The sequence below is a fragment of the Rousettus aegyptiacus genome, unplaced genomic scaffold (assembly GCF_014176215.1).
Source record: "Rousettus aegyptiacus isolate mRouAeg1 unplaced genomic scaffold, mRouAeg1.p scaffold_m13_p_7, whole genome shotgun sequence".
In the NCBI taxonomy this organism is placed as follows: Eukaryota; Metazoa; Chordata; class Mammalia; order Chiroptera; family Pteropodidae; genus Rousettus; species Rousettus aegyptiacus.
The window spans coordinates 90125242-90151782 of NW_023416310.1; the positions used below are offsets into that span (position 1 = coordinate 90125242).

General features: G+C 53.7%; 1 protein-coding gene across 2 annotated transcripts; it reads left to right on the plus strand.

The window, feature by feature from the left end:
* CSF1R (colony stimulating factor 1 receptor) lies at nucleotides 1–26438 on the plus strand. Of its 2 annotated transcripts, none has more exons than XM_016150373.2 (21): nucleotides 1–254; nucleotides 3408–3668; nucleotides 4090–4374; nucleotides 6210–6346; nucleotides 6994–7153; nucleotides 8477–8663; nucleotides 11051–11166; nucleotides 11319–11439; nucleotides 11528–11715; nucleotides 13394–13509; nucleotides 18793–18919; nucleotides 19047–19151; nucleotides 19644–19754; nucleotides 20394–20544; nucleotides 22578–22666; nucleotides 22765–22859; nucleotides 23865–23987; nucleotides 24068–24179; nucleotides 24635–24734; nucleotides 25301–25418; nucleotides 25509–26438. In XM_016150373.2, exons 1-21 carry the CDS (start codon nucleotides 206–208, stop codon nucleotides 25656–25658), a joined length of 2901 nt encoding a protein of 966 aa, XP_016005859.2. In that variant the 5' UTR covers nucleotides 1–205; the 3' UTR covers nucleotides 25659–26438. The 2 variants fall into 2 exon arrangements, with proteins under 2 accessions (XP_016005859.2, XP_016005860.2); XM_016150374.2 differs by having other exon boundaries at nucleotides 2–254; nucleotides 25301–25409.
* The last annotated feature ends 103 nt before the right edge of the window (nucleotides 26439–26541 follow it).

Below are 26541 nucleotides of genomic sequence, written 5' to 3' on the forward strand. Positions count from 1 at the left end.
CCTTGCTTAGCTAAAAGGGGAAGAAGGGGATCAGCACAAGGAGGAGGAGGAAGAAGAGGGAAACAAGACAAATAGTCGGTGCGGCAAGAGGAACTTGTCCAGGCAGCGTTCCTGGTCCCTGGTCCCTGCAAAGCAAGCAGCTGGGAGACCCAGTGCCTGCCCAGCCCCTAGCCCTGCATCAGCCTGCCTCCTCCCCAGCGAGGCCATGGGCCCAGGGGCTCTCCTGGTCCTGCTTGTGGCCACAGCTCGGCATGGTAAGAGCAGAATTGAGGGCCCTGGGCGTGGGTTGGGGGAGATGTGCCGGAGAGGGCCCCCGCGTAAGGATTCCATAAGCCCCTGCCCCTCACTGCGTTTCTATTTCCTCAGCCTGGACGGCAGGTTTGTGGCTATCCGCTCTGGAGAGGCAGTGGAGGGAAAAGAGGGTGTGAGTGGGGTGGAGGCGCCCACCTCGGGCTGTGGATAAGTTTCAGCTCTGACGTTGACTTACTGAGTGTGCCCTGTACGAGCTCCTTTTGCTCTCAGGGTTTCAGTGTCCACATCTATTCAACAGTAGGCAGTGGGGGTGGTGAGGGACTAGACCACAGCACGGCTTTTCAAACTTCATTGTGCACACAGATTACCTGGGTATCTTACTATGATGCAGATTCTGACTCGGTAGATTTCAGGTGCTACCTGAGATTCTGCATTTCTAACAAGCTGCTAAAAGGTGCTGATGCTGCTGGTCCATAGCTACCCTGAGTTGGGAGGCCGCAGAGAACCCTGAGGGCTCTGCCAGCTCACTGACTATAGGCAGGACCTGACTTGGAAAGGCCCCAGGGGCAATGGTCCTTCCTTGGGGACTGAGATGAAAGGTTGGAAGGAGAGAGGAGGTGAGCGAATGGAGCCGCGAGGGTGTTGCTGTGAGGAGTCCAGGGATGGAGTCGAGCACCCTAGATGGGGAGAGGCTTACGAAGATCCTAGGCTGAGGAGGGGCTGTGTCCCAGGCCAGCGTGTGTGTGTTAGGGGAGAGGAGTGGGGCTGAGGGATGTCCTGGGAGCTGATGATGGAGGGGTCATTCAAGTAAGTGGGAGGCACGGAGGTTTGGGGCGTGGAGAGAATTGGGAAGCTGAGATGAGAGGGTGAAAACTGGATAGGCTCAGAGAGGGGCTTGGTCGGGGTTCACCGCGCCCCAGTGCCCAGTGCAGGGAAGACGAGTCCTGAGCAGGCTTTCCCCTCCTGCCGGTGCTGGGGAAGCTGGGGGCAGAAGTTGAGGGTATCAGTCTTGTCCTGCATGAATATCTAGACAACAGGACATGACAAAATAGAACAGACGCCGCTCTCTGACCACATTTCCAGGAGGCCGAGGCAGGGGCTAGAGGGACAGGGCAGGGGAGGGGAAGGGAGAGGCTCCTGTGAAACCAAGTGGATACAGAAGCGGAACACAGAATCCAAGACCGTGTGATGGTTACAGTCACCGACTCTGATCTTCAAAAGTTAAAAACTTTAGATATCAGCATGTCAGGACCAGAAAGGAGATCAGAAATGTGGCGACTGAAGCAGTAGCCCGGGGCAGGAGCAGATGACGGAGCTAGGAGCTGTGTGTCTCCTCACCGAATCCTCTCGGGACGGCTCAGAGGTGGGAAGGCGGATTATGCCACTGGACGAGAGGGTAGCCCAAGGGTCACGGAAGTGAAGGCACCTACCCAGGCTATAAGGGAGAACCAAGGTTCAGGCTCACATTGATACGACCCCACAGTCCAAACTCCTCTCTACAGTAACACCCTGGGGCCCACATCACTACAGCGGTAATAGGGCAGTGCCAGCTCTATTTGCAGACAGCCTGCCTGAAATGACGCTGCTCCCCTCCCTGATGGTCACATTGGCAAAGGAGGGCTACAGCACCTCCCTCTCCACACCCCCCCACCCCCGTGTCGGCCTTGGCAGTATCCACCAGCTCACGTGATTCTTTCTGCCGATCAGAAGCTCGGGCAGAGAGGCTACATGCCTTTGATGGGTACAAAATAAAAGCATAAGTTAAGCCCTCTTGTAATCATTTGACAGAGATCTTTCTGACTCTGGGGTCGATGGTGGTGGCGGGGATGAATAGATTCGTTTGAGGAGCTTGCATACAGGGCAGTGGAGAAGCCCCGAATTCACCCAACGCGTTTGGGGCTGGAGCGTCCTATTACCAGAACCAAGGGGTCGCACTCGCAGGGCACCCCGTGGGCCGGTGGCAGACAGAGCCAGGCCCCGCGGCCCAGGGTGTTCTGATGCTCAGAAGATGGCACTTCCTTTCCCGGGAATCTCTCCCTTGAAGAGGGGACAGTGGTCAGGAGGGTCAGGAAACAGAAGTGAGAGCATCCCGGGGAGAAGAGCCACGGGCAGAGCGGAAATGGGGGCCAGGCTGGGCGCCAGCAATGTGTTTCCGCCCACACAGGCCAGGGCGCCTGGCGGCCCCTCCAAGGCCTTGAATCAGCTCTCACTTCCCTCCTTAGCCCCTATTTTAGGCCTTGGAAAAAATGCTGACTCTGCAGAGGCAACGGGTCTTCTTCCCGGAGGGCCCAATATGGGTTTCAAGTCCTCTTTTCTCCTTCACGAAAATTTTCCTTAAAAGAGATTGGCTCTCCAATAAAGAAAGCAGTGCTGGGGTGTCAGGGTGGGCTGCTGGGGTAGACTAGGTAATAAATGTAATGACTAACTCTTACTGAGTAGTTATTTGGTGGCAGGTGATGGTCTAAAGGCTTTCCATGTATTTAAATGTCCTGACATCTCAATAAATGGGTATAATTATTGTCTTCACTTCATAGGGAGGATATTGAGGCACGGAGACTCTGAAACACCCACTGTGTTACAGACTCACAATGGGGGTGGGCGCAGCAGGGCCTTTCTAATTCTGCGGGGCCAGGATCCTACACCTCTTTTTTCCTTCCCCATGTGAATTAAGTTGAATGACTTTGCTATGAACGTTCTATTCATCTGTATCTTCCTTCGCTTGTTCAAGTCCCTTCTCTGAACCAGGCCCTGGGCCCCCACACTAAGGATGCAGCCTACTCCAGGAGGCTGAAGGAATCTACTCCTGGGGAGAGGAATGATGCCCTCACAGCTGGGAAAACTGAGGCATGGGGCAGCAGAGCCCCCCTGTGGGGCAGTGGCCGGGTGGGAAGCTGGGAGAGCTCCCAGCCCCTGTCTCGGAGGAGGGGCCTGCTGGGCATTGGAGACTTCAGTCCGTCCCTGAGCAAGTTTGGGATGGGGGGCTGAGCAAATGACCAGAAAGGTGCAGGGACTTGTTAAAGGCGATGCTGCAAGTCACAGCTGGACCCTAGCACCAGCATCCCCGCTGCGAGGACACCACCCATCTCAGCGGCAGGGGATGGCCCGGAGAGCATCGCCTCAGACCTCACATCTGTCTGCTCTTTGCCCCTCACCAGCTCAAGGGGTACCAGTGATAGAACCCAGCGGCCCTGAGCTGGTCGTGAAGCCAGGCTCGACAGTGACCCTGCGATGTGTGGGCAATGGCAGCGTGGAATGGGATGGCCCCCTCTCCTTCCCATACTGGACCCTGGGCCTTGAGGGCCTTAGCAGCATCCTGACCACGAACAACGCCACCTTCCAAAACACCGGGACCTATCGCTGCACTGAGCCTGGAGACCCCCTGGGGGGCAGCGCCACCATCCACCTCTATGTCAAAGGTGAGGAACCTGGGCCCATACCCAAGAGGCCTGGCCTAGCAGGAGGGCTGGGCCTTACTATTACCAACCATGAAAAAACGGGCCCACGCGAACTGAGTGCCTGCCGTGAACAAGGAATTGTGGCTGTGCTCGTAACTGAAAGTATCCTGACAATAACCCTGTGAGGTAGGTTCCGTGATTATGCCCATTTTCCAGAGGCTCAGAGGGGTCGAATCATTTGCCCAAGGTCACACAGCATCAAGTAGTGAGACTGGCCCTGGCTCCAGAGCCCCCACTCTGAAGCATCAGCTGAATTTCCCTGGTATTGGGTGACCTCAGGCAAATGATCAGCATATCTGAGCCTCCCTATCACCGAAGTCCAGAGAGCACCGGGCCTTGGGGAGAAAGGGGGCAGTTGCGATCCTCCCTCCCTCTTCCCCAGACCCCGCTCGGCCCTGGAATGTGCTGGCTGAAAAAGTGACGGTGTTCGTGGGGGAGGATGCGCTGTTGCCCTGCCTCCTCACCGATCCGGAGCTGGAGTCGAGAGTCTCACTGGTGCGGGTGCGCAACCGGTCTGTCTTGCGCCAAACCAACTATTCCTTCTCACCCCGGCACGGCTTCACCATCCACAAGGCCAAGTTCACTGAGAGTCAGGACTACCAATGCAGCGCTCAAGTAGCCGGCAGGACGGTGACGACCACCGGCATCCGGCTTGAAGTGCAGAAAGGTACGTGGGGCAGGAATGGGCGGACCCGATGGAGAGGGCGGGCGGAGAGCTGGCAGCCCTGCGAACGGCGGCGGCGGCGGGGTCCGGGCCTCATGGGAGAGAGCGAGCGTCCCCCTTCTTTCATTTCTTACTTTCAATTATGCTACGGTCATCTATGGTGCCCCTACGGCGGCAGGACAAGTCCGGTATGTGGGCAGGGAGACAGACCACATGCAAAAAAACACGACTCGATGGGCAGAATCACCTCAGATTATGAAGCATGCTAGGAAAACCATTAAACGAGGTGACGGAGTAGAGCGCGTGGGGACAGGGAGTGGGGGAGCCTTGCCGAGAGAGTGACGTTTCATTTGAGTTGAAATGTGAATGATGAGAAAGAGGTGGCCCTGCGAAGATGTACTTCAGCAGAGGAAACAGCAGGTACGAAGTCAGGAGGTGGGAAGAGGCTCCGGGCGTTCTCCCACACCCTCAGATGTGGGTCTCCCCCTCGGTGCCGGCCTGGCGCTCCGGCACTGGGCACATGAAGGCAGGGTGGTGAGCCAAGTGACAGGGAGGTGGCGGTGGCCACGTGAGACGGCGCTCACCGTGGGCGGGCGCGGGGAGCAGTGGTGGTGTGGTCTTGCTCTTTTTCCCACTTGCCCCTGCCGGGCTGGTGGACAGGATTCTGGTTTCTGGAAGGACTGACATGTAAGGAGGCCCCAGGCTCAGGACTTGGGCTTGAAACAAGAATTAGGTCCCTGTAAAGAAGTCAGAGCAGCATGGGCTTGAGGCCACAAAACTCGCCAAGGAAGTGAAAAAAACCCACTCTGTGGGCAGAGGAGGCCGTTTTCCCCGAACTTCATCCTGCAAGGCTCTGGGCTGCCCTGGGCCCTAGTTCTGCAATGACGCCCCCGGTGACCTTGGACGAGCTCTTTAGTGTCTCTGGACCTTGGGAAACTGGCTTATGTTGTCTTTCAACCACGGCAATAGCTACAAAGATTAATTTAGTGCCTACTACATGTTGGGCACTGGGCTAGCTGCTGGGGGCAGCGTCTTTATAGATTTGCCCCCCTACTTGGCAAGACAGACTAGAGAGAAAGTGAATAACATACCAGTTGCGACTAATAGGAAACCCAGGCGGAGAAAGCTGGGTGTGTGTGTGTGTGTGTGTGTGTGTGTGTGTGTGTGTGTGTGTGTGTGTGTGTGTTTGGGATTGAGGATTGAGGGGAGGTGTGAGGCTAATTCAGCTAAACTGGTCACAGAAGGCCTCTCTGAGGGACATTTGGGTGAAGGAGCTGGAGGGCGAGAACAGGCACTCCTTCAAAGTGTGGGAGAGAGAGCACTCCAGGAGCAAGGGGCCGGTGCCAGGCTGTGCCGTGCAAAGGCCAGTGCGGCTGCAGTGCGGTGAGCGTAGGATGGCAGGTGTTCAGATGGTCAGTAACAGGGCCTGGGGATGTGGGAAAGACTTTGGCTTTTATTTTGAGAGTGAAGGGAAGCCTCTAAATTGAATACTGGCACGAGAGAGAGAGAGAGTCATGATTCAATTTACCTTCTTAAGAGCTCACTTTGGCTGCTCTGAGGGGTCCAGGTGGGGTTGGAGGGAAAAGCAGGGAGGCCTTCCAGGTGGCTGTTGCAGGAGCCCAGAGCAGAGGATGGTTCTGAGTCCGGGGAGAGGCGGTGGTGATGGAGGGAAGCGGGCTTTTCAATGTCTATGTAGGAGACAAGACTTACTGTGGGGAAAATTAAGGCATTGACGGTGCCTCCCAGGGTTTGGGATGGGAGCGCAGTGGGGACCCACGGTAGGGAGTAGAGCAATAGCTCTGGCCTGAGTATTCATGGGTCCCTTTCCCTGGCTTCAGTCATCCCAGGGCCCCCAACTGTGACGCTGAAGCCTGCAGCACTAGTGCGGATTCGTGGAGAGGCCGCCCAGATTGTGTGCTCAGCCAGCAACATCGATGTCAACTTTGATGTCTTTCTGCAACGAGGAAACACTAAGGTCAGTCCCTGGGGAGGCAGCAGGGTAAAGTCTACCCATCCTCCCAGTACACCAGGCTCTGCAGGATGAAGCCCCCAGAGAAGCGGGCAGACTCACCAGCCATATCGCTGCCAGTCAGTAGCTGGTTGAAAACATGTCTCAAGCTCACACCACTGAAGCTTGTGGGGTCAGGTAGAGGAAGTAGTATTCTGCCTCTTTTACCCATGACCTTTGCCCCAGCCCGTAGACAAGAGCCAGATGTCAGCTCACTTCTGACTTAGCAAGGCGTTCCTAGGCTACCTTTGAAGCCCAGGGCTATAAGGCTATTTCAGAAAGACTTTGATACAGAGGGAGGAAAGGGGAGTATTGGCAGGAGGAAATGGCGTTCGGCTGCTTCTGGGAACCCTCTTCCCTCCCACTGTGCCTACTGTGTGCCAGGCATAGCCCTATGCCATTCGCATGCAATGTCTTATTAATTCTTTACTGCAGCCCTAGGAGCGTGGGGCCAGTCAGTATCAGTCACATTTTACAGATAAAGAAACTGAGGCTCAGAAGTCAATCCCTCATCCAAGCAAGGAAGATAATCCTTAAAGGCTGAGGATTTGAACCTAAACCTTTTTAATCCCTAAACAACTTTGATATACCATTTTCATTCCTTCTGGTTGCAGCTCACAATCCCTAAACACTCTGACTTCTATGACAACCATTACCAAAAAGTCCTGACCCTCAGCCTCGATCAAGTAGGCTTCCAAGATGCCGGCAACTACTCCTGTGTGGCCACCAACGTCCAGGGCACCCACTCCACCTCCATGGTCTTCCGGGTGGTAGGTGAGCATCCAGGTGGTGGGGGAGGTTGGCAGGAATTCTGGGATGAGGGAGGTACGTAACACGATTGAGAAGGAGGGAGCTGACGGGAGAGAAGAAGACACTGTTACGAATACCTCTGCTAGAATTCCCTGATCCTAGGCCTGGGTAGGGAGCCAAATCTCTGGGACCCTTCCCAGATCCTCCCCCAGAACCCCTCTATCCCTCCTTGGAGTTCCTATAGTGCATTGCCGCATTTTTGTTTAGCATTGTTTTGTTCTGTTTTGGGCTCGATGTTTAGTAGCTTCCTACTGGACTTCATTGTTCATTCATTCATTCATTCATTCATTTTTGCCTAAGACATTTATGTCTCTTAAACATGTGAACAGACAGTGCTCACCCAGTGTGATCATGGGGGAAACACGGGGTGTCCTGAGAACACCAAGGGGACTTGGGGCCTCGAGCTGATTCCTTCCTCTTTTCCTTCTCAGACCCCCCAGAGTAGCTTGACTTTAATTTATGCACATTTTAATTAGAAGAAACTAGTCAGGGCTCCTTCAGGTACAAGTTAACAGAAGCCGACTTAAACTAACCTAATCGAAAGAGTATTTTATTGGCCTTATAGCTAAAATGCCCATAGACATGAACTTCAGGTACAGTTGGATCTAGGTGTTCAGATGATGTGGACAAGAATCTGTTCCTTCCCAACTCTCAGTTATACATTTTTTAGTGTGTGTTCCCTAATAGCACCAGGCATGGTGACCCCACTGGAATGAGGTCTTCTCTTCCCAGAGTTCCAATGAAAATCATGGAAATGAGTTTCATGGATTCATGGACTCATGTGCTTATACCAAACCAATCACTGGTCCAAAGGGGACACATTACTCTTATTGGTTGGCCCAAATTACATGCTGGGTGTGGAAGCCACATTGATTGAACTATTACCAGAGGAAGAGGAAATGGATGGGGGCATGTGAAAAAAAAAAAAAAAAAACAGACTTTTTTTTTACTGCTAAAATTTTTTCAAAAAGTTATAACTAAAGATGAAGCCAATCTCTTAATTATGCAAATAAGGAGGTGGAGACATCAAGGAGAATAGGAAATGTCTCAGGTTCTCCCAGGGACTCAGTGAGGAGAGGAGTTTGAAGCCCTGGGCTTCTGTGGCAGGTGGTGGGAAGAGAGATGTCGGAGGGCACATCCGGGTTAGAGATGGGAACTGTGTGCCTGGCACACAGAAGGCACTCGGCAGGGTCCAGCTGAATGACTAAATCCATGGATGGATGACCAAATAAACAAACCAGGACATCTTCCCACTAATGCCAGATCTCTATGTGTTCTGCTTTCCAGAGAGTGCTTACTTGAACTTGACCACTGAGCAGAACCTCCTCCAGGAGGTGGCCATGGGTGAGAAGCTCAACCTCCAAGTCATAGTAGAGGCCTACCCAGGCCTACAAGTTTTTAATTGGACCTATCTTGGACCCTTCTCGAACGACAAGTCCAAGCTCAATTTTGCTACTATCGAGGACACATACAGGTACCACCTTATCAGCTCCCATCTGCATAGTCCCTTGACCAGATGGGGAATGCTTTAGCCAGAAGTCAGGACATTTGGGTCATGTCTCAACCTTGCTGTATGACCTAGAGTGAGTCCCTTCTCCTTTCCGGGTCTCACTTTCCCTGACTATATAGAACTTCAATGTCAGTCATCTGTATTTGAGATTTAGATTAAATTTGCATACCCCTCTGTCCCACATCTTTGGGAAATCCAATGCCCTTCTCAAGAATTCTACTATTTCTTGTGGATATACATTCTCATGATCATCCAAGAACTCCCATTCTCATTCATTATTTTGTTTCATGGCCAATCCAAATGTAGAAGACAATGCCCCATGATTTCCACTTGCAGATACACTCCTAATAATGATCGTACAGGTTGTCTGCCACTCACAGTTTAGGGGTGAGAGCAGAGGGAATGAACACCACTCAATCACAGACACATCAAAAGGTTCTGTAAGGGCGTGTGGTCACCCAGCTTGGAATTTTTCACGGGCCACCCCCTCAGAGGCTCAAACTCTTCTCATAAAGTGCTGTCTGACTACATCCCTTCTTCTCCCAGAATCCTGCTTTTCCCACATGCGTACCATCTTAGAAATCTCTTTTTCCTGTCTCCTTATGGATTATATCTTCAAGGTCTTATTTTTCCATCCAAAGTGGCCCAAACAGGCAGTTTTCTATTTGAGAGAGTTTCCACCCTAAGAGGAACACTGATGCCTCTTTGATAATTAAAGGGGTTAAGATAGTGTGTGTGTGTATGTGTGTTTTTTACTTTGTTCTATTTGAATGAGAGCATACAGCTTGATCGTGGACAGTGAATACGAGGTGCGTGTGATAACTTCCTCTCCCACGCTCATGACAGGTATCCCTAAGCCGCTTTCCCGCAGAGTCTAGATGCAGACGCAGAGTCCTCGACACACTCTCCAGACAGTATTTCCATCATAATTGGCTCAGGAGAGCAGACCTGTTTGCCATCCCTGGGCTAGATAATCCCTTAGACACCTTCCAACTCACAACCTCTCTGAGGTTTTCTTTATAGCTCCTGAAGCCTGAACCTCGTTGGCTCTTGAACTCTTGTTTGTTGATGATTAGAATCAACAAGGACATTCCCTTGTCCTCATCTTCCTTATTCCAATTCCCTATCGTTTCTGGCCAGGATTTCTAGGTTCCTGTCATCTAAAGTAGCAGTTCTGAATCTGGAGTCTACAGACCCCTGGGAGGGAGCCTGGTCCATAGTCAGATTTCAGGGTTCCATAAGCAACAGGGACCTTGTGGAAAGGAACCAGGGAGAACCCCTCAAACACAGTAGTCTGGGGCCATTCATCGCAAGGCAGATAAGCCTATGTGCCAAAAAGCCACCAAACTTACCTCATGTGATGAGTATGCTGTTCATAATGGTGACTTTGCACGGAAATCTTTCAGTTTAAGAAGTAAATTGTTAGTTATTTCAAAAGTTCTGTATGCCAAAGGTCTGAATACTCTTTAAATATAATGGGTTTTAATCTGGTAGTGGTTGCAGACATTTTCTGAAGAAGAGCTGGTAATTTACTATAATTTATTTTTTAAAAACATTTTTTTATTGCATAAACAATGCATATGCATTATGGACAAATTTTAAAATAGAGAGTAAGAAAAACACTCAAAAATTACCTAAAATCAGCCAAGGATAAATTTTATCGTTAGCATTTGCTTCCAGGCTTTTTCTGTAATATAAGGCACCATTAAATTGAGCGCCTACAGTGAGTCAAGTTTGGTGTCAAACACTCTGAATACATATCTCCTTAATCCTCAGGCCCAGTCTGTGAGTTAATTACCATCAATGCTGCCCTCACAGGTAAGGAAGTGAAGGATCAGAGAGGTTAAGAACTTGTCTAAGGTCACACAGCTAAGAAATGGCAGCACCAGGACTTGACCCCTGGTCTCTGTAACCTCATGGCTACATCCTGCTTCTCATCCCTCTCACAATCTCCCTGGGCAGGGTTAGAGCTTTAGGGATGGCAGCTGACCTGGATGCTGGCGTTTTGGGCAGGGATGGCTTGGTCCAGCGATGGTGGTGGAAGCAGGCACATTCGCTGGGGCCTGTGATGTGCCTCCCAGTGTTGGCACTCTACAGACATCACCTCTGCCAAACCACAGAACAAAACTGCTTTACAGATAAGACAACCAATTGAGGAAATTGGGTCGATGGTTTTCCCATATCTCAACGGCACCCACCCTGAGTTCCTGGCTCAGCCAAGGCCCTTGTGCCCTGGACACTTTACCAAAAGTAAAACAAAGCTCTTTAGAGTGGTTGTCTGAGCCCACTGTCCTAGTCAGGGGCATATCTGGGCTGGTGCTTACCCCAGATGTCCTGTTCCTCTCACACAGGTACACCTCCACCCTCTACCTGCCTCGCCTGAAGCCCGATGAGGCTGGCCGCTACTCCTTCTGGGCCAGAAACGCCAGAGGGGAGGATGCTCTGACCTTTAATCTCACCCTTCAATGTAAGTGATGGAGCGGGGCTTAGGGATGTGGGGTCTCCGGGGCTGCCTGGAGAGATAAGCTTGGAGAGAAAGTTCAGTGCAAGGTGGTCAGGAGGGGGACTTGGGGCCTCTGGGCTAATCCCTCCTCCTTCTGCTCTGCCTTCCCTCCTCAGATCCCCCGGAGGTAAGGGTCGCATGGAACCCCATCAATGGCTCTGGTGCCCTGCTCTGTGATGCCTCTGGGTACCCCCAGCCCGATGTGACGTGGGTGCAGTGCAGTGGCCATACTGATAGGTAAGTGGGCTCCTCTCCTCACTTAGACTGAGAGGCTGGGGCAGGTGCTGGCACCCTGACACTCTGAGCCCTACTCTGCTCTTCCCAGATGTGATGAGGCCCAAGCACTGGTTTTCGAGGACCCACACCCTGAGATTCTAAGCCAGAAGCCCTTCCACAAAGTGACTGTCCGGAGCCTGCTGGTCATGGGGACCTTGGAGCACAACAGGACCTATGAGTGCAGGGCCCACAACAGTGCGGGGAACAGCTCCCAGGCCTTCTCGCACATATCTGTAGGTGAGCAGTCACCTGCCCCTCCAGGCGGGCAGGGAGGAGGGCCCAGGATACTGCCCCAGCTCAGGGAGCCAGAGTTCTAACGTGGAGCAGATCCCAGCTGAATTGAGTCCTACCTCTGTGGGTCCCATGCCAGGCTCCTCCTGAGCAAAGGTCTCCCGAAGAAGCCAGATGGGAGAGTCTAGAACTCTCAGGACTAGCGGCAGGGGCAGAAGGGTGGAGGGGAAGCATACGTGAGGTATAGACAGAAAGCAGCTGGAGGCAAGCACAGCCTACCTGGCCCCTCTGATCATACTCCCGCACTTTAACTCGTTCATTAATGCACGAGTACGTATTTGGCGTCTGCTGTGTGCCAGGCACACTCACTCGACGCAGGGGAGCCGTGCCTCCGTGGAGCTTAGAGGCTGGTGAGGGAGGCAGACAATGACAAGTGCATGCAGTCCAACCCCACCCCACGGCCAGCCAGCCTTGGTGGCCTTCTCCATCCCTCTCTGAATCCCTTCCTACCAGAGACATGGTCCCAAGCCTCTCAGGGCCACTTTCTGAGAGTGGGGCTGATGTCCAGCCCCGGGCACTAATAATGTAGGCTACATTTGCAAAGAGGAAAGGATGCCTTTGTCTGTGTTCCACAAAGGCTCTGCGTGGGTAGTTCTCAGATCCTGTGCAGAGGCCCACAGTTTCTTACAGGCAGGTCTCAGGGTGCCAGGCCTGGCGAGGCTCTCTGGGCCCAGAGAAGACAGAGCGAGGGCCCCTGCCTGACTCGAAAGTGGCCTTCCAGTGCCCCAGCTGCTGGCCTGTGAGCAATTGCCGCCAGGGCCCGACTCCACACACAGCTGCCCATGGCTGCTGTCAGTCTCACTGCTGGTGGTCATATGTTAGAAATAATAAAGCCGGCATTTTATTGAATGCTTGCACCATGTCAGGAGTTGCACTAAACTCTTTACAGGCATTGTCTAAATGAATTTACACAAACCAAGAAAGTGAAAACTATTTTCTTTTGACTCTGGAGATGATTAACCTGAGGCTTAGGGAGAAGTTACAGGTTCGACATCACACACTTCCTACGTGGCTGATGAGATTTGGCCTCAGACCTACACTGTTGATCTGAGTAAGGTGATGGAAATTATGTCGTTCAAAACACATCGTGAGAATCTGGGTTCTTGATCCAGGAAGAGGAGACCCAGGGGCTGTGAGCCTGGCTTTCAGACCCTCGGGAGGGCTGAGTGTTTCTAAAGGGGACTCACAGAGCAGCAGGGAATGGCCAGGGAGGCAGATTCCCATCTAGGCTTTTTGTTCGCGCTACCCAGACGTGTGGTGGTGAGCCCCGTCACCAGGGGTGTGTGCAAGCCAAGGCGTTAGGACGGGCTGCTGCGGAGGGGCTCCTGGTCTGGCAGGTGTGGTGCTGTGTGACTCGAGCCACAAAAGGCTGTGACTCCTGCCGGGTTTGGGGCCGGGCAAGAACAGAGCTGGAGGGTCAGTCCTCCCTGCCCCTGGATGGGGAGGGTCTGCGGGAAGGCTCCCTGAGGCTCTGGGGGCTTCTAGGTGAGAGGACACTTTGCTCAGTCGAGCATTTATTGAGTACTGACTGTGTTCCAGGCAGAGCACTGGCGTATTCTCAGTGGGGGCAAGGGGGCCACAGAGGCCCCCTCTGCCACTCACTCGTCTGTCCCGCCCTTTCCAGGAACCAGCATACAGCCCCCTGAGGAGCCCCTCTTCACACCAGTGCTTGTCGCCTGTGTGTCCGTCATGGTCTTGCTGCTGCTGCTGCTCATGCTGCTTCTGTACAAGTACAAGCAGGTGAGACTGGGCAGGGTGGGGCAGCCAGGCCACACGAGTGTGCCAGACCACAGGACAGCAGCCCCAGGCCACACGGATCCCCATTTCAGGCCCTGGACATCCACTCGTTAGGTCAGCCAGTCATTCAGCCAACAGCTCTTTAGTGGGCGCTGGGTGGGCTAAAACTTGGAGCTTTAATCTCTACCCTCCTAGATGTCACTGTCTAGTGCAGGAGACAGTCACTAATCAATTCCTCAGAAGAGTAAGTGCGAAAGATGCTCTAGGGAGACAAATGGGTTGTAGGAGAGCGTAAGCATGGATCTTGTCCCAGCCAGAAGCTTGCAGGCACACAGGGAGGACATCACGGGCCAGGCCTGTGTCTCACTCTCAGGTGGTGGGTGGTCTAGTGGAGGAGGAAGGCCTGGCCATCATCAGCCTCTTTGTTAATTATTATCATTATTATTATTATTATTATTATTCTTAAAAGCTACCATTTATTATTGCACGGTGATGTTTGGAGTGCTGCCCATCACAATCAGTGCACGATCAGTGATAGCGATTTTAAGGGCATTTTTTATTTATTGTGTTGCCTGCATCCTCCCATTTAACGCCTTCAACAGCCATGGCATGTAGACAGTATCACTAAGTTAAGAGTTAAAAGAGTTAACAGCTGAGGTTCTGAAAGGCTGAGACAGTTGCTCTGGTGTGCAGCTGGTCAGTGGCAGAGGCTGGTTTTTAAAAGGCCATGTTTTTAACCATTATGCAAAACACCGAGTCATCTTATTTTACCTTTACAACACCCGGAGGCAGGGACTGTAGCAGTCAGCATTTTACAATATGGAGACTGAGGCTCGGGAAGGTTGAATTCCCTGACCAAGGGTTCCGGGAGCCTCCCACACCAGACCCATGGCCTTCCCCACCTGGCCTAGCTGCCTGCCTGCACAAAAGATGGTGTCCGGTGTGATCAGATGCTGAGAGGGCCAGGCTGGAGGCCTGTGGAGGCCAGCGGGTGAGGGGTCCTTTTCGCTGGTGGGGAAGGGAGACTGCTCGGAGGAGGTGGCTTGGCATGGGAGGAAAAAGCCTTAGATGATGGGAGGGTGCAGCAAGGAGAGAGAAAACTCAGGGAAAGGGTGTCTCCTGGGAAGAGGGCAATGTGTGCAAAAGGTGGGGAAGACCAAGGTGAGTTCCGGATATACCGGTACCTAGAAGAAGATGCAGGTGGAGATAGATTGGGGATCCGAGGGTTGAACACTATCCTGTAGGCTCAGGGCTGTCAGTGGGTTTGCATAAGGGAGTGATATGATTAAGGGGTGAATAACTTCTACCCCACACCTACCGTGGGGGTTTTAGTGTGAGAAGAGGACTTGGAGTAGATAGGACAGATCAGATATGAGTTTGGCTTCTTACGCTCATGCCAGCACCCAGCCTGGGGAGGCAGCTCAGGGTGCAGCCCCCAGGAAACCAGGGCCTCAAGACAAGAATTTGGGGATCTGGGTCCAGCTTTGACCCTGTTTTACCATACGATCTCGGGTGACTCACTGCCCTCAAAACAGTTTCCCGCCCTGTACCGTGGGACTGGTGGCCTTCAACAGGCCTCCTCCTCTGACATTCCACGAGCCTGCCGATGGTCTGGTTTACCAACCAGGGGTTGCGAGTTGGATGAATCTGGGTCTGAATCCTGCTTCTGCCTGTCTCAGGCTAGGAGACTCTGGGAAAGTTGGTATCCCGAAGCTTCAGTTTCTCCATCTGTGAAATGGCATTAATAATGGTGGCCACCCCACCAGGCTGTCTTGAAGATTCATGTAGCGGGCTCCACAGGGTGCTGGGCACAGACAACGCTCAGAGTGGAAGCTGCACACTCTTGTTCCAGGAAGACGTTCACTGGGGAACCCAAGTTAGCTCATGCCTCTTGGGACTGGAGGGGTGTCTGAGGTTGGGCATCTCCTTGACTACACACCCGAATTGGTGTTGGGCCCTGCTCGTCCACCTCCTGGGATAGGACCTCACTCACTCTGTGACCTCCCTGTTCCTTCTCGGAGCAGCTCTGCCTTGCAAAATTCTTCCTTATATGGAGCTGAAAACTGCCTCCCAGTGCCCCACAGAGCCGCCTCCTCAGCCCGGGGCGGCCTGCAGAGATTCCAGAGAAGTGCCCAGTTCCCAATTCTGTCCCCCCTCCAACCCTCACCATCTCGGGCTGCCAGCCTCACTGGCTGGCTGTGGTTTAGGGACACCCTCCCTTCTCTCTGTGGGACCATTTTTAGAATGTGTACTCCCCATTACCTTATTTTCCATCCAGGAAATTCATCTGTCCCCTGAGCCCACTCAAGACCAAGAGAACGAGGGCATCCCATGGAACAAAACCTTAAGGCGGTCAAGATGGTCATGGCCCTGTCTCAGAGCCTGCAGTCCAAGTCTCTGTTTTGTCCCCTGGGATTCATCGGCCCTTCTCTGGGGACTCAGTCCTCACTAGCCAGGCCTGATGTGAGGGTGGCCTCGACTGGGGGAAGGAGTGTTTTTGCCGCAGGCTGAGTCATCACCTTTCTGCCCCCCAGAGATACCACAGGGAGGTGCAAAGGGGGAAGAGAAAGGCCAGGAGTCAGCAGGCGGCAGGGAGGTTGGACGCAAGAGGCAAGGATGAGGCAGGGAAGAGTGAAGGGGATGGGGAGGCCGCTGGAAAGGCTGGGATTCTGGGAGTCAGAATGGAGGTGGGGGACCTCGGGGCAAACTCGGGATAGACGGGAGGGTCCTCAAGGTATCCAATGGGAGTTGTTGAGATCTCTACCTTCCTGAGGCAGAGAACATCCACCTGGCCAGAACCAGCAGGCCTAGTAGGGAGGGTAGCAGTGACTTTGACGCTTCCTGTCCACCTTGGTTGCCGAGGGGAAGTTGGTGGTAGACAAAGGGCCTGGGCCCGTTTTGAGGAATAAATGAGATGACGCATATTGACTGCGTAGGCCAGGACCCTGCTCACAGGAAATGCTGGAGAAGCACGCACCGCTGTCATTATAATCACTACCACTGACACTACAGAATCTGGCCTGAGGTGGCCCATCCCAGCCTCTTCCTGCAGAGGAGCTAGCTACACGCGAGCCCTTTCCAGGATGGCAGCGGCCCAGACCTGGGCGGTGTACTGGTAAAGCTGGGGTTCGCTTGCCAGGAAGATGGGCAGGGATGCGTGAGGCAGGTGGGAGAGAGCCGCTCCCTCCTCCAGGTCCAGCGTCTGGGATCCAGAGATCTGAGATTCCATCCAGACACCCTCTTCTTCCTTCCATTCCCCTCTGTTTCGCCAATATCCCGTCTGGCTGGGGGCAGTGGTGGGGAGGGGGCTGACTCAGGCCCAGCTGCAGGAGACAGAGGAAGGAGAAGTGGTGAGGAGACAAAGAGGCCTTGGCCGCAGAGTCTCCTGGAGATGGAAGTGGCCGGGGAGCTGGTGAGGTGGTGGCGGTGGGGGGTGTCCAAGGATCCCCTCCTGGCTCCGTCTCCATTGTTCGGGCTGGGGAGGCACCACACACAAGGTTTGAATCTTCGGAGACTCAGGAAGTTCCTCCTTTGTCCCATGTAGGACTCTCCTCTTAAGGTACAACACGGTGTCCTTAAGTTTACCTGCAGTGTTCCCCACAGGCAGAACCTGGAAGCTCTTCCTTACACCTAAGCACAGTCTGTTCTCCCGAATTACACCATCTGGAAGTTCTTCCCTATGGCTCTCTGGAGTCTTGTCTCTTTACCCAGCAAGACTTGCAGCCATAGGCCACCCTCCTCCCTCCCCGAACGCCCACTCACACAACCTGTAGCCCCCCCCTGCCCTGCCTGGGTGCCCATGAAAGAGGCCAGCTGCTAAGCACAGCCCAGCTGGTCCCTGTCCCCAAGGGGGCTGACAGGAAAGCGAGTTGGACTGCTGACCCAGGGCCTCGGTGTCCTCCACCGCCCAAGTCCAGCTTCCACTTTCTACCTAAACTCTGTCTTCCATCAGCACTTCTCATGGGCAGCCCCTGGCATGATGCCCCTGAGCAGCTGCCACCCTGGACAGGAAAGAGAGAGGCAGCTGCTCCTCCTTCCTAGAAATAGCTCTGTTCCTGCTGGTGGTCCGTAAGAGCATGTAAAGCCTGGGAAGGAACTCAGGTCCCCAGACACTCCCCACCTTATGGCAGAAAGGGCCTCTCACTTGTCACAGCTCTCATGACCTTCATAGCTCTAGAACCTCCCCTGCTCCCCACAAGCCACATGGATGAGCACCTTCCGGTCACTCAGACTTGCCGAGACCTTTCTCGCCGTCAGGCCTCTGCATGTCTGTTCACCGAGACCGTCAAGTGCTGCCTTCCAGGGCCACACGGCTGGCTCCTCTCACCTCCTCAGGGGCTTCTCCTGACTTATCTTCAGTCGTATCCATCGTTCTCCATCCCATTACCCTGCTTTATTTTCTTCACAGCACTGTTTGAAAATGACATACGTATAATTTTTTTGAGGTGAACGCCTGTTTTAGTCACTAGAATGCAAACTCCATGAGCCAGGGACTTCGTCTTATTCCACTCTGAATGAGCGATGCCTGTCACAAATAGGTGCTCAGTGAACTGTTTGGAAGGGAATATTATTTAGACTTAAAACGGAAAAAAATTCTGTCCCATGCTGTGATATGGATGAACCTTGAAGACATTGTGCTAAGTGAAATAAGCCCTTCACAAAAAGACAAATACTGCATGACTCCTCTTATATGAGGCACTTAGAATAGTCAGATTCATGAGCTGGGAGGAGAAGGCAATGGGGAGTTGTTTATGAGTGTGGCGTTTCAGTTTCGCAAGACGAAAAGTGTTCTGGACATCAGTTGTAAATGTACTTAACATTACTGAATTGTATACTCACAAGTGGTTGAGATGGTAACTTTTATGTTATGTGTATCTTACCACAATTAAAAATAACAACAAACAATATTTGGATGGAAGGATAGATGGATGGATGAACAGATCTCAAGTTCCACCCTCCCTCCTGGCCCAGGAGTAACCAAATTATCAGTTCTATCAAGGCCCTCAGAGGTGATCCTGTCCAAGTCTTTGAATACACAGGTAGAGAAATTGAGGCTTGGGGAAAGGAAGGTCGCACGGTGAGGTCAAGCCAGGAAGGGCGTGGGCTCTCAGTGCCTTGGGCATGAGGAGACTCGGCCCCTCTCACCACGTCTCAGGCCATGTCCCACCTCCTCCTGCAGAGAGCCTTGGGACTGTCCACTCCCCCTGCCCTTGGGAGTCGGGATTGAGATCCAAGATCCACCAGCCAGGCCCAGCTGACACATGCTTCCTCCCTGTCCCTCTGCAGAAGCCCAAGTACCGGGTGCGCTGGAAGATCATTGAGAGCTATGAGGGCAACAACTATACTTTCATTGATCCCACTCAGCTGCCCTACAATGAGAAGTGGGAGTTCCCCCGAAACAACCTGCAATTTGGTGAGATGAGATCTCAGCCCACCAGGCCCTCGAATCACAGGGCAGCATGGGCTTTGGGGTGCCTGTGGGCCCCTAGAGAGAGGACCCATTGGTTCCCAGGGATCTAAGGAGTCTGTATGTGTGGCAGGTAAGACCCTTGGAGCTGGCGCCTTTGGGAAGGTGGTAGAGGCCACGGCCTTTGGTCTGGGCAAGGAAGATGCGGTCCTGAAGGTGGCTGTGAAGATGCTGAAGTGTGAGTGAGGGAGATACCTGGGGAATGTGAAGGAGTGGGTGGGAGGCGGTGCATGCTGGGGGAGGGCCTGCCTGGTCGCCATAAGAGGCATTACCCACATTTTCAACCTGTCAGAGCCTGGGGGACAGAGCCTGGGATTGGTGGTGAGGACTCCTGGATTCCTTTGTGAGCTCCTGGCTCCCTCTAACTCCCGGGTGTGGAGGGGTTTCTGACCGAGTCCCAAAGAGGCTGGGGTGCACAGAGGCCACCCTGGGCCATGGCCTGGCCACAGCTTGGCTTTCTGCCACCCGAGACGGGCTCAGTGACTGGCCATCTCTCCCCTCTCTCTAACTCCCCTCTGTGTGTCTGCATTTCTCCTTCACCTTCTTTTGGCTGCTTATGGCTTTGGGGGTCTCGATACCCCTGGCCTGCTTATCTGGGTGTGTCCTTTCTGTGTGGCTCTCCATGTCCTGTCCTCTCCCCGTCTGTGGGACCTGTGGCCCCATCTCCCAGCCACGGCTCACACCGATGAGAAGGAGGCCCTCATGTCAGAACTGAAGATCATGAGTCACCTGGGCCAGCACGAGAATATAGTCAACCTTCTGGGAGCCTGCACTCACGGAGGTGAGGGGCCCTGGCGGGCACGGGGACCATGGCCTTGGGCTTCTCAGGTATTTCAGGGCCCCAGGGCCACCTAATTCCATCTTCCTCTTCCATCCCCTCCAAGGGAAGGAAGGATCTCTATCTCAGCTCTCTTAAATTCCTGGGCCAGATGCCTGAACTAGTTAAGCTGCCTACGGATGGCAAATGATTCTGGGAGCCCTGGGCAGTGGCTCTCAGACAAAAGCGGGCCTCTGGAGAGGTTGCTAAGAGGGCAAACCCTGGGCCCTGCTCTAGCCAGTCTGATTCTGCAGGTTTGGAGTAAAGCCCCCAAATCTACCATTTAGGAAGCCCCTACCCAAAGATACTTGGACACTAATCACGGGGTCCGTAGAAATGCCCAAGGGCCTGTTGGGACTCTGAGTGTGCTTCATCCCCTTCTGTAGAAGCTTTGAACTTTATGGAACTGCCATAGATTTTCTCCAAGGAAAGAATTCTTTGGCTACAGTTTGTTTGTTTGTTCGTTTTTTGAGATTCCTCTGCTTTAGACTGATAGGGCTTCTAGGTCCCAGTCCAGGCTGCCTCATTTCCCCCATCCCATGTTCCTGTTCACATAGGGAGTGACTTAAGGGGTGCACCACCCCATTCTCTTGGCTTCTCTAGGCCCTGTCCTGGTCATCACTGAGTACTGTTGCTATGGCGACCTGCTCAACTTTCTTCGAAGGAAGGCTGAGGCCATGCTGGGACCCAGCCTGAGTCCTGGCCAGGACCCTGGCTACAAGAACATCCACCTGGAAAAGAAATACGTCCGCAGGTATTACCTTGGCCAAGGACAGGAAGGAGGCCATGACTGGGAGGCGGGGGCCCATGTCTGTCCCCAAAGTCCACTCAGGTTTGGGTGGCTTGCGGCCTTCACATTCCCACCTGCACCATGGGTAGTAGCCATTCCAGACTAGGTGGGCAACTCAGGTTTCCTACTACCCATTCTCATCGTCCAACAAACATTTGGGCACCTACTGCATCCTAGAAATACTGAGGCAAAGATGAGCAGCTTACAGTCTGGCAGAGACAAGCATTAGTGAAATGTTTACTTTAACGTGTATGTAAAAAATCAACCAAGACCATTTGGGGTCCTAGCCAGAGATGGGCAGATCTTGGGGGTAATCACCCCATTTCTCCCAGAGCATGTGCTGTTTAGGAGTAGCCAATGTTGAGTCCCCACATCACCACCAAGAAGCGGGAAACAGAGTCTGTGGGTTGTTGGGCGAAAGGGGCAGAGCAGCGTGACTGTAGCCAGGTCGCTGGTCCGGAGGTTGACTCTCTGGGTCTTTCCTGCCCTGTCATTCTGTAATGCTGTGAGCCCTGGAAGCCACCCAGAGGCAGATGGACAGAGCCACATGGGGAACCAGAGGGAGGAAGTGGCCAGTTTTGTGTCACACATGGGTTAGGGGCAGAGGTGGGGCCTGGGCTAGATTCTGCTCGTAACTCCTGGTCAGGTGCTTGCCTGAGCCACACTGCTCTCCTGGAGTCTCAGTCTTGGGGCTTGAGGAGCCTCAGAACCAGGCTGCGGGGGGCCAGGGAAGGATCGGAATGAGAAGGGTGTATATTGGGCCCCGATACTGGCCACTGTCAGCTGCCGAGCCTGAGGAGGCAAAAGGGGAAGGAGGCCATTTCACTTCATCAGTGTCCTTGAATATGGGGGGGGAATCTACTTCCTCTTTTGATTCTCTGACACCCCTCTGAGAGGGTGGCTTACACGGGGCCTCTGTAGGCTAGAACCTCAGGCCAGATCAAATCAAAATAAGAACCAAAGTATTAGCTTCCATTTTCAAACCTACAGGTGGGGAAAAGATTCACAGAGTGAGGCAAGTTAAAGGGCAAATGGCATGTGAACCAATCCTGCCAACAGGAACTCAGGCTACATTAATAGAAGCATAGTTTCTAGGTCAAGGGAGGGGATATTTGCCAGGAACAGTCCACAAATGAAACACTAGTGTCTCTTTCTGGGAACGCTAGCGTATGGGCATTGCCAAGGTACACATCTCTATCACAGAGGGGACAGGAGGATGAGTGGTCCAGAACTCATCTGGTTGGGATATTGGAAGCCGTAGCAGCTAGTTGGTCTAGAGCAGTGCTTCTCATACTTACCTGCCATCCTAAGCAGGACTCATAGGCATCCCCAGAGAGCTGTTAGAATGCTCAGTCTCAGGCCTGTCCACACCTGCTGAGTCAGAATCTGCATTTAAAGAAGATTCCTCAGGTAATTCTGTGCATGTGAATTACAGTTTAAGAAACACTGCTCCAGACCAGCTGCTTCAACTCAGGCTGCCCACTGGAATCGCAAGGAGAGATTTAAAAGTGGAGATGACTGAGTTTTGCCCCTAGAGTTTCTGTAGTTGTCTGGGCATGGGGAGTGTTAAAAGCTCTGCAGATGTTCTTACTGTGAAGCCAGGGGTGAAAGCCACTGCCTAGACAGAGAGGGCTCAAAGAAGGGGCCCTCACATATGCTCAGATCCGTGCAGGGTGGTTCTGGGGAAGCTCATTTCTCTGTGGCCCTTCAGGGCAGAGCAAGGCCCAGGAGGAGGAGGAGAATCCCAGGGGCAGACTGGTACTAGGAATAGTAAAGAACTCTCTAACAGGCAGAGCTGCCCAAAGAGAAGAGGTGTTCAGCTCCCTCGCTGGACATCCAAGCGGAGATCAACGGTCACTCAGACAGAATATGGCAGGGGGGTTCCTTGTCAGCAAGGGATGTTCAGTTGACCCCAAGGTCCTTTCCCTTCCCTGCTGAGTGGCTGGCAGCCAGATAGACAGTGTGGTGACGGGCCCCCGGCCCTCTCTTCTATGTAGGGACAGTGGCTTTTCCAGCCAGGGCGTAGACACCTATGTGGAGATGAGGCCCGTCTCCACTTCTTCAAATGACTCCTTCTCTGAGCAAGGTGAGGAGGTAGCAGGGGGAGAGGGAAGGGGCCCCTGGGGGCTGGGCAGGGAGGGGCAGGGGTGCGGTGGGCTCCCCTGACATCTCTCTCCACGCCAGACCTGGACAAGGATGGGTGGCCGCTGGAGCTGCAGGACCTGCTCCACTTCTCAAGCCAGGTGGCCCAGGGCATGGCCTTCCTTGCTTCCAAGAACGTGAGTTGGGAACCCAGGAAGGCGGGAAGGGGAGCTGAGCCCCCATGAAGCCCGAGGAGTGAAGATGAGGGGGAAGAAAGGAGAGAGTGTGAAGGGACAAGGAAGGAGTCATATTTCCACCAAGCAAGTAGGCAGCAGCCACACGGCCTCTGGGCTGCAGCCTCAAAGGGCCTCGGGAGCAGGTGGGAGAAAGCTGTGCCTGGAGGGCGTGAGCCCCAGCCTGAGCAGCACCCGTCTCCCCGGCGTGCGGCAGGGTCCCATTTCCAAGAATAGGCATTATTCCTTCATTTTTAGTCAACAGTGTGAACAAGATAACCGTTGTATTCCCTTGAGAAGCACACGATCTCATGGGGAGAATAGAACCGCCCGCCCCCGACCCCCCGCTTCCACTGGAGTTGTCGTGAGGCTATGAGATGGCATGTGCAATACACTCAGCCCAGGAAGAAGTGCCCCAGGAGCGGGAGCTGTGACCGTGCCCCCTAGACCATGACTTGGAAGTCGAGTTTGATTGTTGGCTGCCACTTACGTGTGACTTTGAGCAATAACTGAAATTCTCTGAGCCTTGGTTTCTGTATCAATACAAATGGCACTCACAGGGGTGAGGGCAAGGCAGGGTTACAATGTGTGTGGATGCGTAGGGGAGGGCCGGCACAGTAGGGCCCTGAAGGTGGCAGCTGCTGTTATTAGGAGCACGTGCGGGCAAGAGACTGCTCACTGCTTCTGGGCCCGAGCAGACCTCCTAGCTCTAAGTCGGCTCCTGCTGCTCGGGGCTAGAAGGCTAGAATAATGGTAGTTCCTAAACATTGAATGATCTGGCCATATTAAGTTTTCTCAGACGCTGGGCCCTGGTATAAGATAGGGACAGGAACTCATGGTCAGGCCCAAAACTGATGCCCACACGCTCCACGAGGACCTCGAGGCCTTCTGTGGCTCTCGCTGCTCCTCCTGCATGTCGGGCTCAGGTAGGGGAGGGGCTGGGACTAACCCCGCAGCGCTTCCCCTCAGTGCATCCACCGGGACGTGGCAGCCCGAAATGTTCTGCTGACCAGTGGGCGTGTGGCCAAGATTGGGGACTTCGGGCTGGCTAGAGACATCATGAATGACTCCAATTACATCGTCAAGGGCAATGTGAGTTCTGGAAAGGGCGGGTCAAGCTGGGCAGGGGGTAGTGAGCTAGGGCCCAAGATGACTGGGGTCTGCTGTGTCAGGCCCGCCTGCCCGTGAAGTGGATGGCTCCAGAGAGCATCTTCGACTGCGTCTACACAGTTCAGAGTGACGTCTGGTCCTACGGCATTCTCCTCTGGGAGATCTTCTCACTGGGTGAGTGGCTGGCCCAGTGCAGGCTCAGCCTGGAGACTGACTCATGTTTGGTTACCTGTGGTGTCTTATGTCTCGAGGATGCTTGGTGCTCAGGATAGAGAAAGGGCTGGTGGGAAAGAAGCAATGGCAAAGAGTCTTAAAACCAAGTGTTGCAGCTCCTGCGTGGGCTGGGCAGACCCTCCACCCTGACAGGCACTCCCTCTGGGCTGTTCCCCCATCTGCCTGCTTGCACAATTGCTGCTTCCTAGAATGCTATTTCTCCTCATTTGAAACGTGCACATCCTTAAAGACGCAGCTCCCACTTCTGGAGCTCTGGGGATCTTTGTAAGGATCATTGGGCTAAGCCCTTCAATGCACTCCTCCAACAACCTGTTTACTGTGGAACCCCAGCCTCTCCAAGATGTGTGTGGGTGGAGTGGGGAGCACTGAGTATGGTATGATCTTGACCTTTGCAGGGCTGAACCCCTACCCTGGCATCCTGGTGAACAGCAAGTTCTATAAACTGGTGAAGGACGGATACCAAATGGCTCAGCCTGCATTTGCTCCAAAGAACATGTAAGTGAAGGACCTCAGGGAGGAGGGACGCTCTGCCTTCGGTTGAAGGGGATGGAAAGGCATGTGGCCCTGTCTTTCCCTGTCCACAATGTTCCAGGGCCAGGCTTCCCGTCCTTCACAGTGGACTAAATAACAAGCCCCTTTTATCAAGTTCAGGGTTACCACTGGTTTCTCAGGCAGCATGGGAGATGTTCTCAGAGAAGAGGGCTCTCAACCGGGCTGGTCCTGACTTAAATGATACGTTTTTGACTTGGACTCTGTTATTACGACCGCAAAGAAGGGTCTTCTCACTTCTTCTGTCCAGGTGATCTACGGTGCTGGCCAGCCACTGTACAGCCTCTTAGCTGCCTCACTGTATAGAATCTCTGAACTTTTTCCCTCAGTTGTCAAAAGACCTTTCTCTAAGGGTTACTGGGAAGACTAAATAATATATGCCAAGGGCTTAGCTCATGTCTTGTGCTAAGCTCACTTTGATCAGGTTTTGGGACCTCTGCTGGGCAGGACTCTGTAGGGGATGTGCATGTCATGACTCCCAGATCCACAGGCAGCCTCTTGTCTTGTCTCAGATACAGCATCATGCAGGCCTGCTGGGCCCTGGAGCCCACTGACAGACCCACCTTCCAGCAGATCTGCTCTCTCCTTCAGGAGCAGGCCCAAGAGGACAGCAGAGAACGGGTGAGCGAGGTCAGGCTCCTGGTGGGCGGGAGGCTACAGCAGGCCAGGCTGGGCCGGATCAATCAGGACTGACGCTCCCCTGGCCTCTCCCTCCTGCAGGGCTATACCAACCTCCCGAGTGGCAGCAGCAGTGGTGGTGGCAGCAGCAGTGAGCCAGAAGAGGAGAGCTCCAGTGAGCAGCTGACCTGCTGCGTTCAGGGGGACACTGCCCAGCCCCTGCTGCAGCCTAACAACTACCAGTTCTGCTGAGGGGACAGGGAAGCACGGCCTCTCTCCTCCTCCAAGCTTCGACTCCTCTATGGATGGGGCGCCATGGGGAGAACACAGACTCCGCCCTTGGTCATGTCACTGAACAGCCTGGCCCAGCTCTGAAACTCAGGAATGTGGGACCCCTGAGAGGTTGGAGAGGACCCCACTTCCAAGACCTGGGCCATCACTGCCAGTCAGGGGCTGGGGCTGAGCCCCTCCCCGCCCACTGTTCTCAACACTGTGGCCACATGTTTGCTATGCCGACTGGGAGAATCCCCAGCTCACCCTCTTCACCTTGTTCCCACTGTCAGGACCCCCACCCCTACCCCTTCATGTCCCGATGGAAATGGACTAGTTTTGTACCTATGAAGTTCCCAGGAGCTGCCCTAACATTGAGAAAACAACGCTCCTTAGCAGAGTGGAGGGACCCTCTGTCCGAGTGGAACAGTGACAGTGGACAGCTCTCGGAGGCTGTGCTTGGCTTAGAACCCTTGGTGCAGGGTGGCTCCTCTGTAAGAATCTAGCTAGAACTCCTACTCCCGGCCCTTCTCTCCACAGCCCTACCCGGCCCTGGATCTGGTACTGCTATAATGAGCCAGATGGCAGCTAAAAGTTCAGGGTGTTCTGCCCAGTCCCGTCATCCTGAGCTGGAAGGCGGGGATACGTGTGGCTGGCCACATCAAGCAAGCAGCATGCACTTCCCCAAGTTGACTCATCATAACTAACAGTCACGCTGCGGGATGTCTCTGTCAGCATTAAACTAACAGCCTTAACACAGCACCTCTGGCTCTTTGTCTCATGAAGGCCTCTGGATTCCCTGGCGCCTCCTGCCATCCCTCCTCACATCAAGCGACCGGTTCAGCACCTCCAGAGCTCAACCACA

Excerpts from the sequence above, each read along its gene's own strand:
- CSF1R (XM_016150373.2), top strand. The coding sequence starts at position 206 with ATGGGCCCAGGGGCTCTCCTGGTCCTGCTTGTGGCCACAGCTCGGCAT. Across the intron at positions 19,152-19,643 it reads GGCTGTGAAGATGCTGAAGT|CCACGGCTCACACCGATGAG; the intron begins GTGAGTGAGGGA and ends CCCATCTCCCAG. Across the intron at positions 22,860-23,864 it reads CCTTCCTTGCTTCCAAGAAC|TGCATCCACCGGGACGTGGC; the intron begins GTGAGTTGGGAA and ends GCTTCCCCTCAG.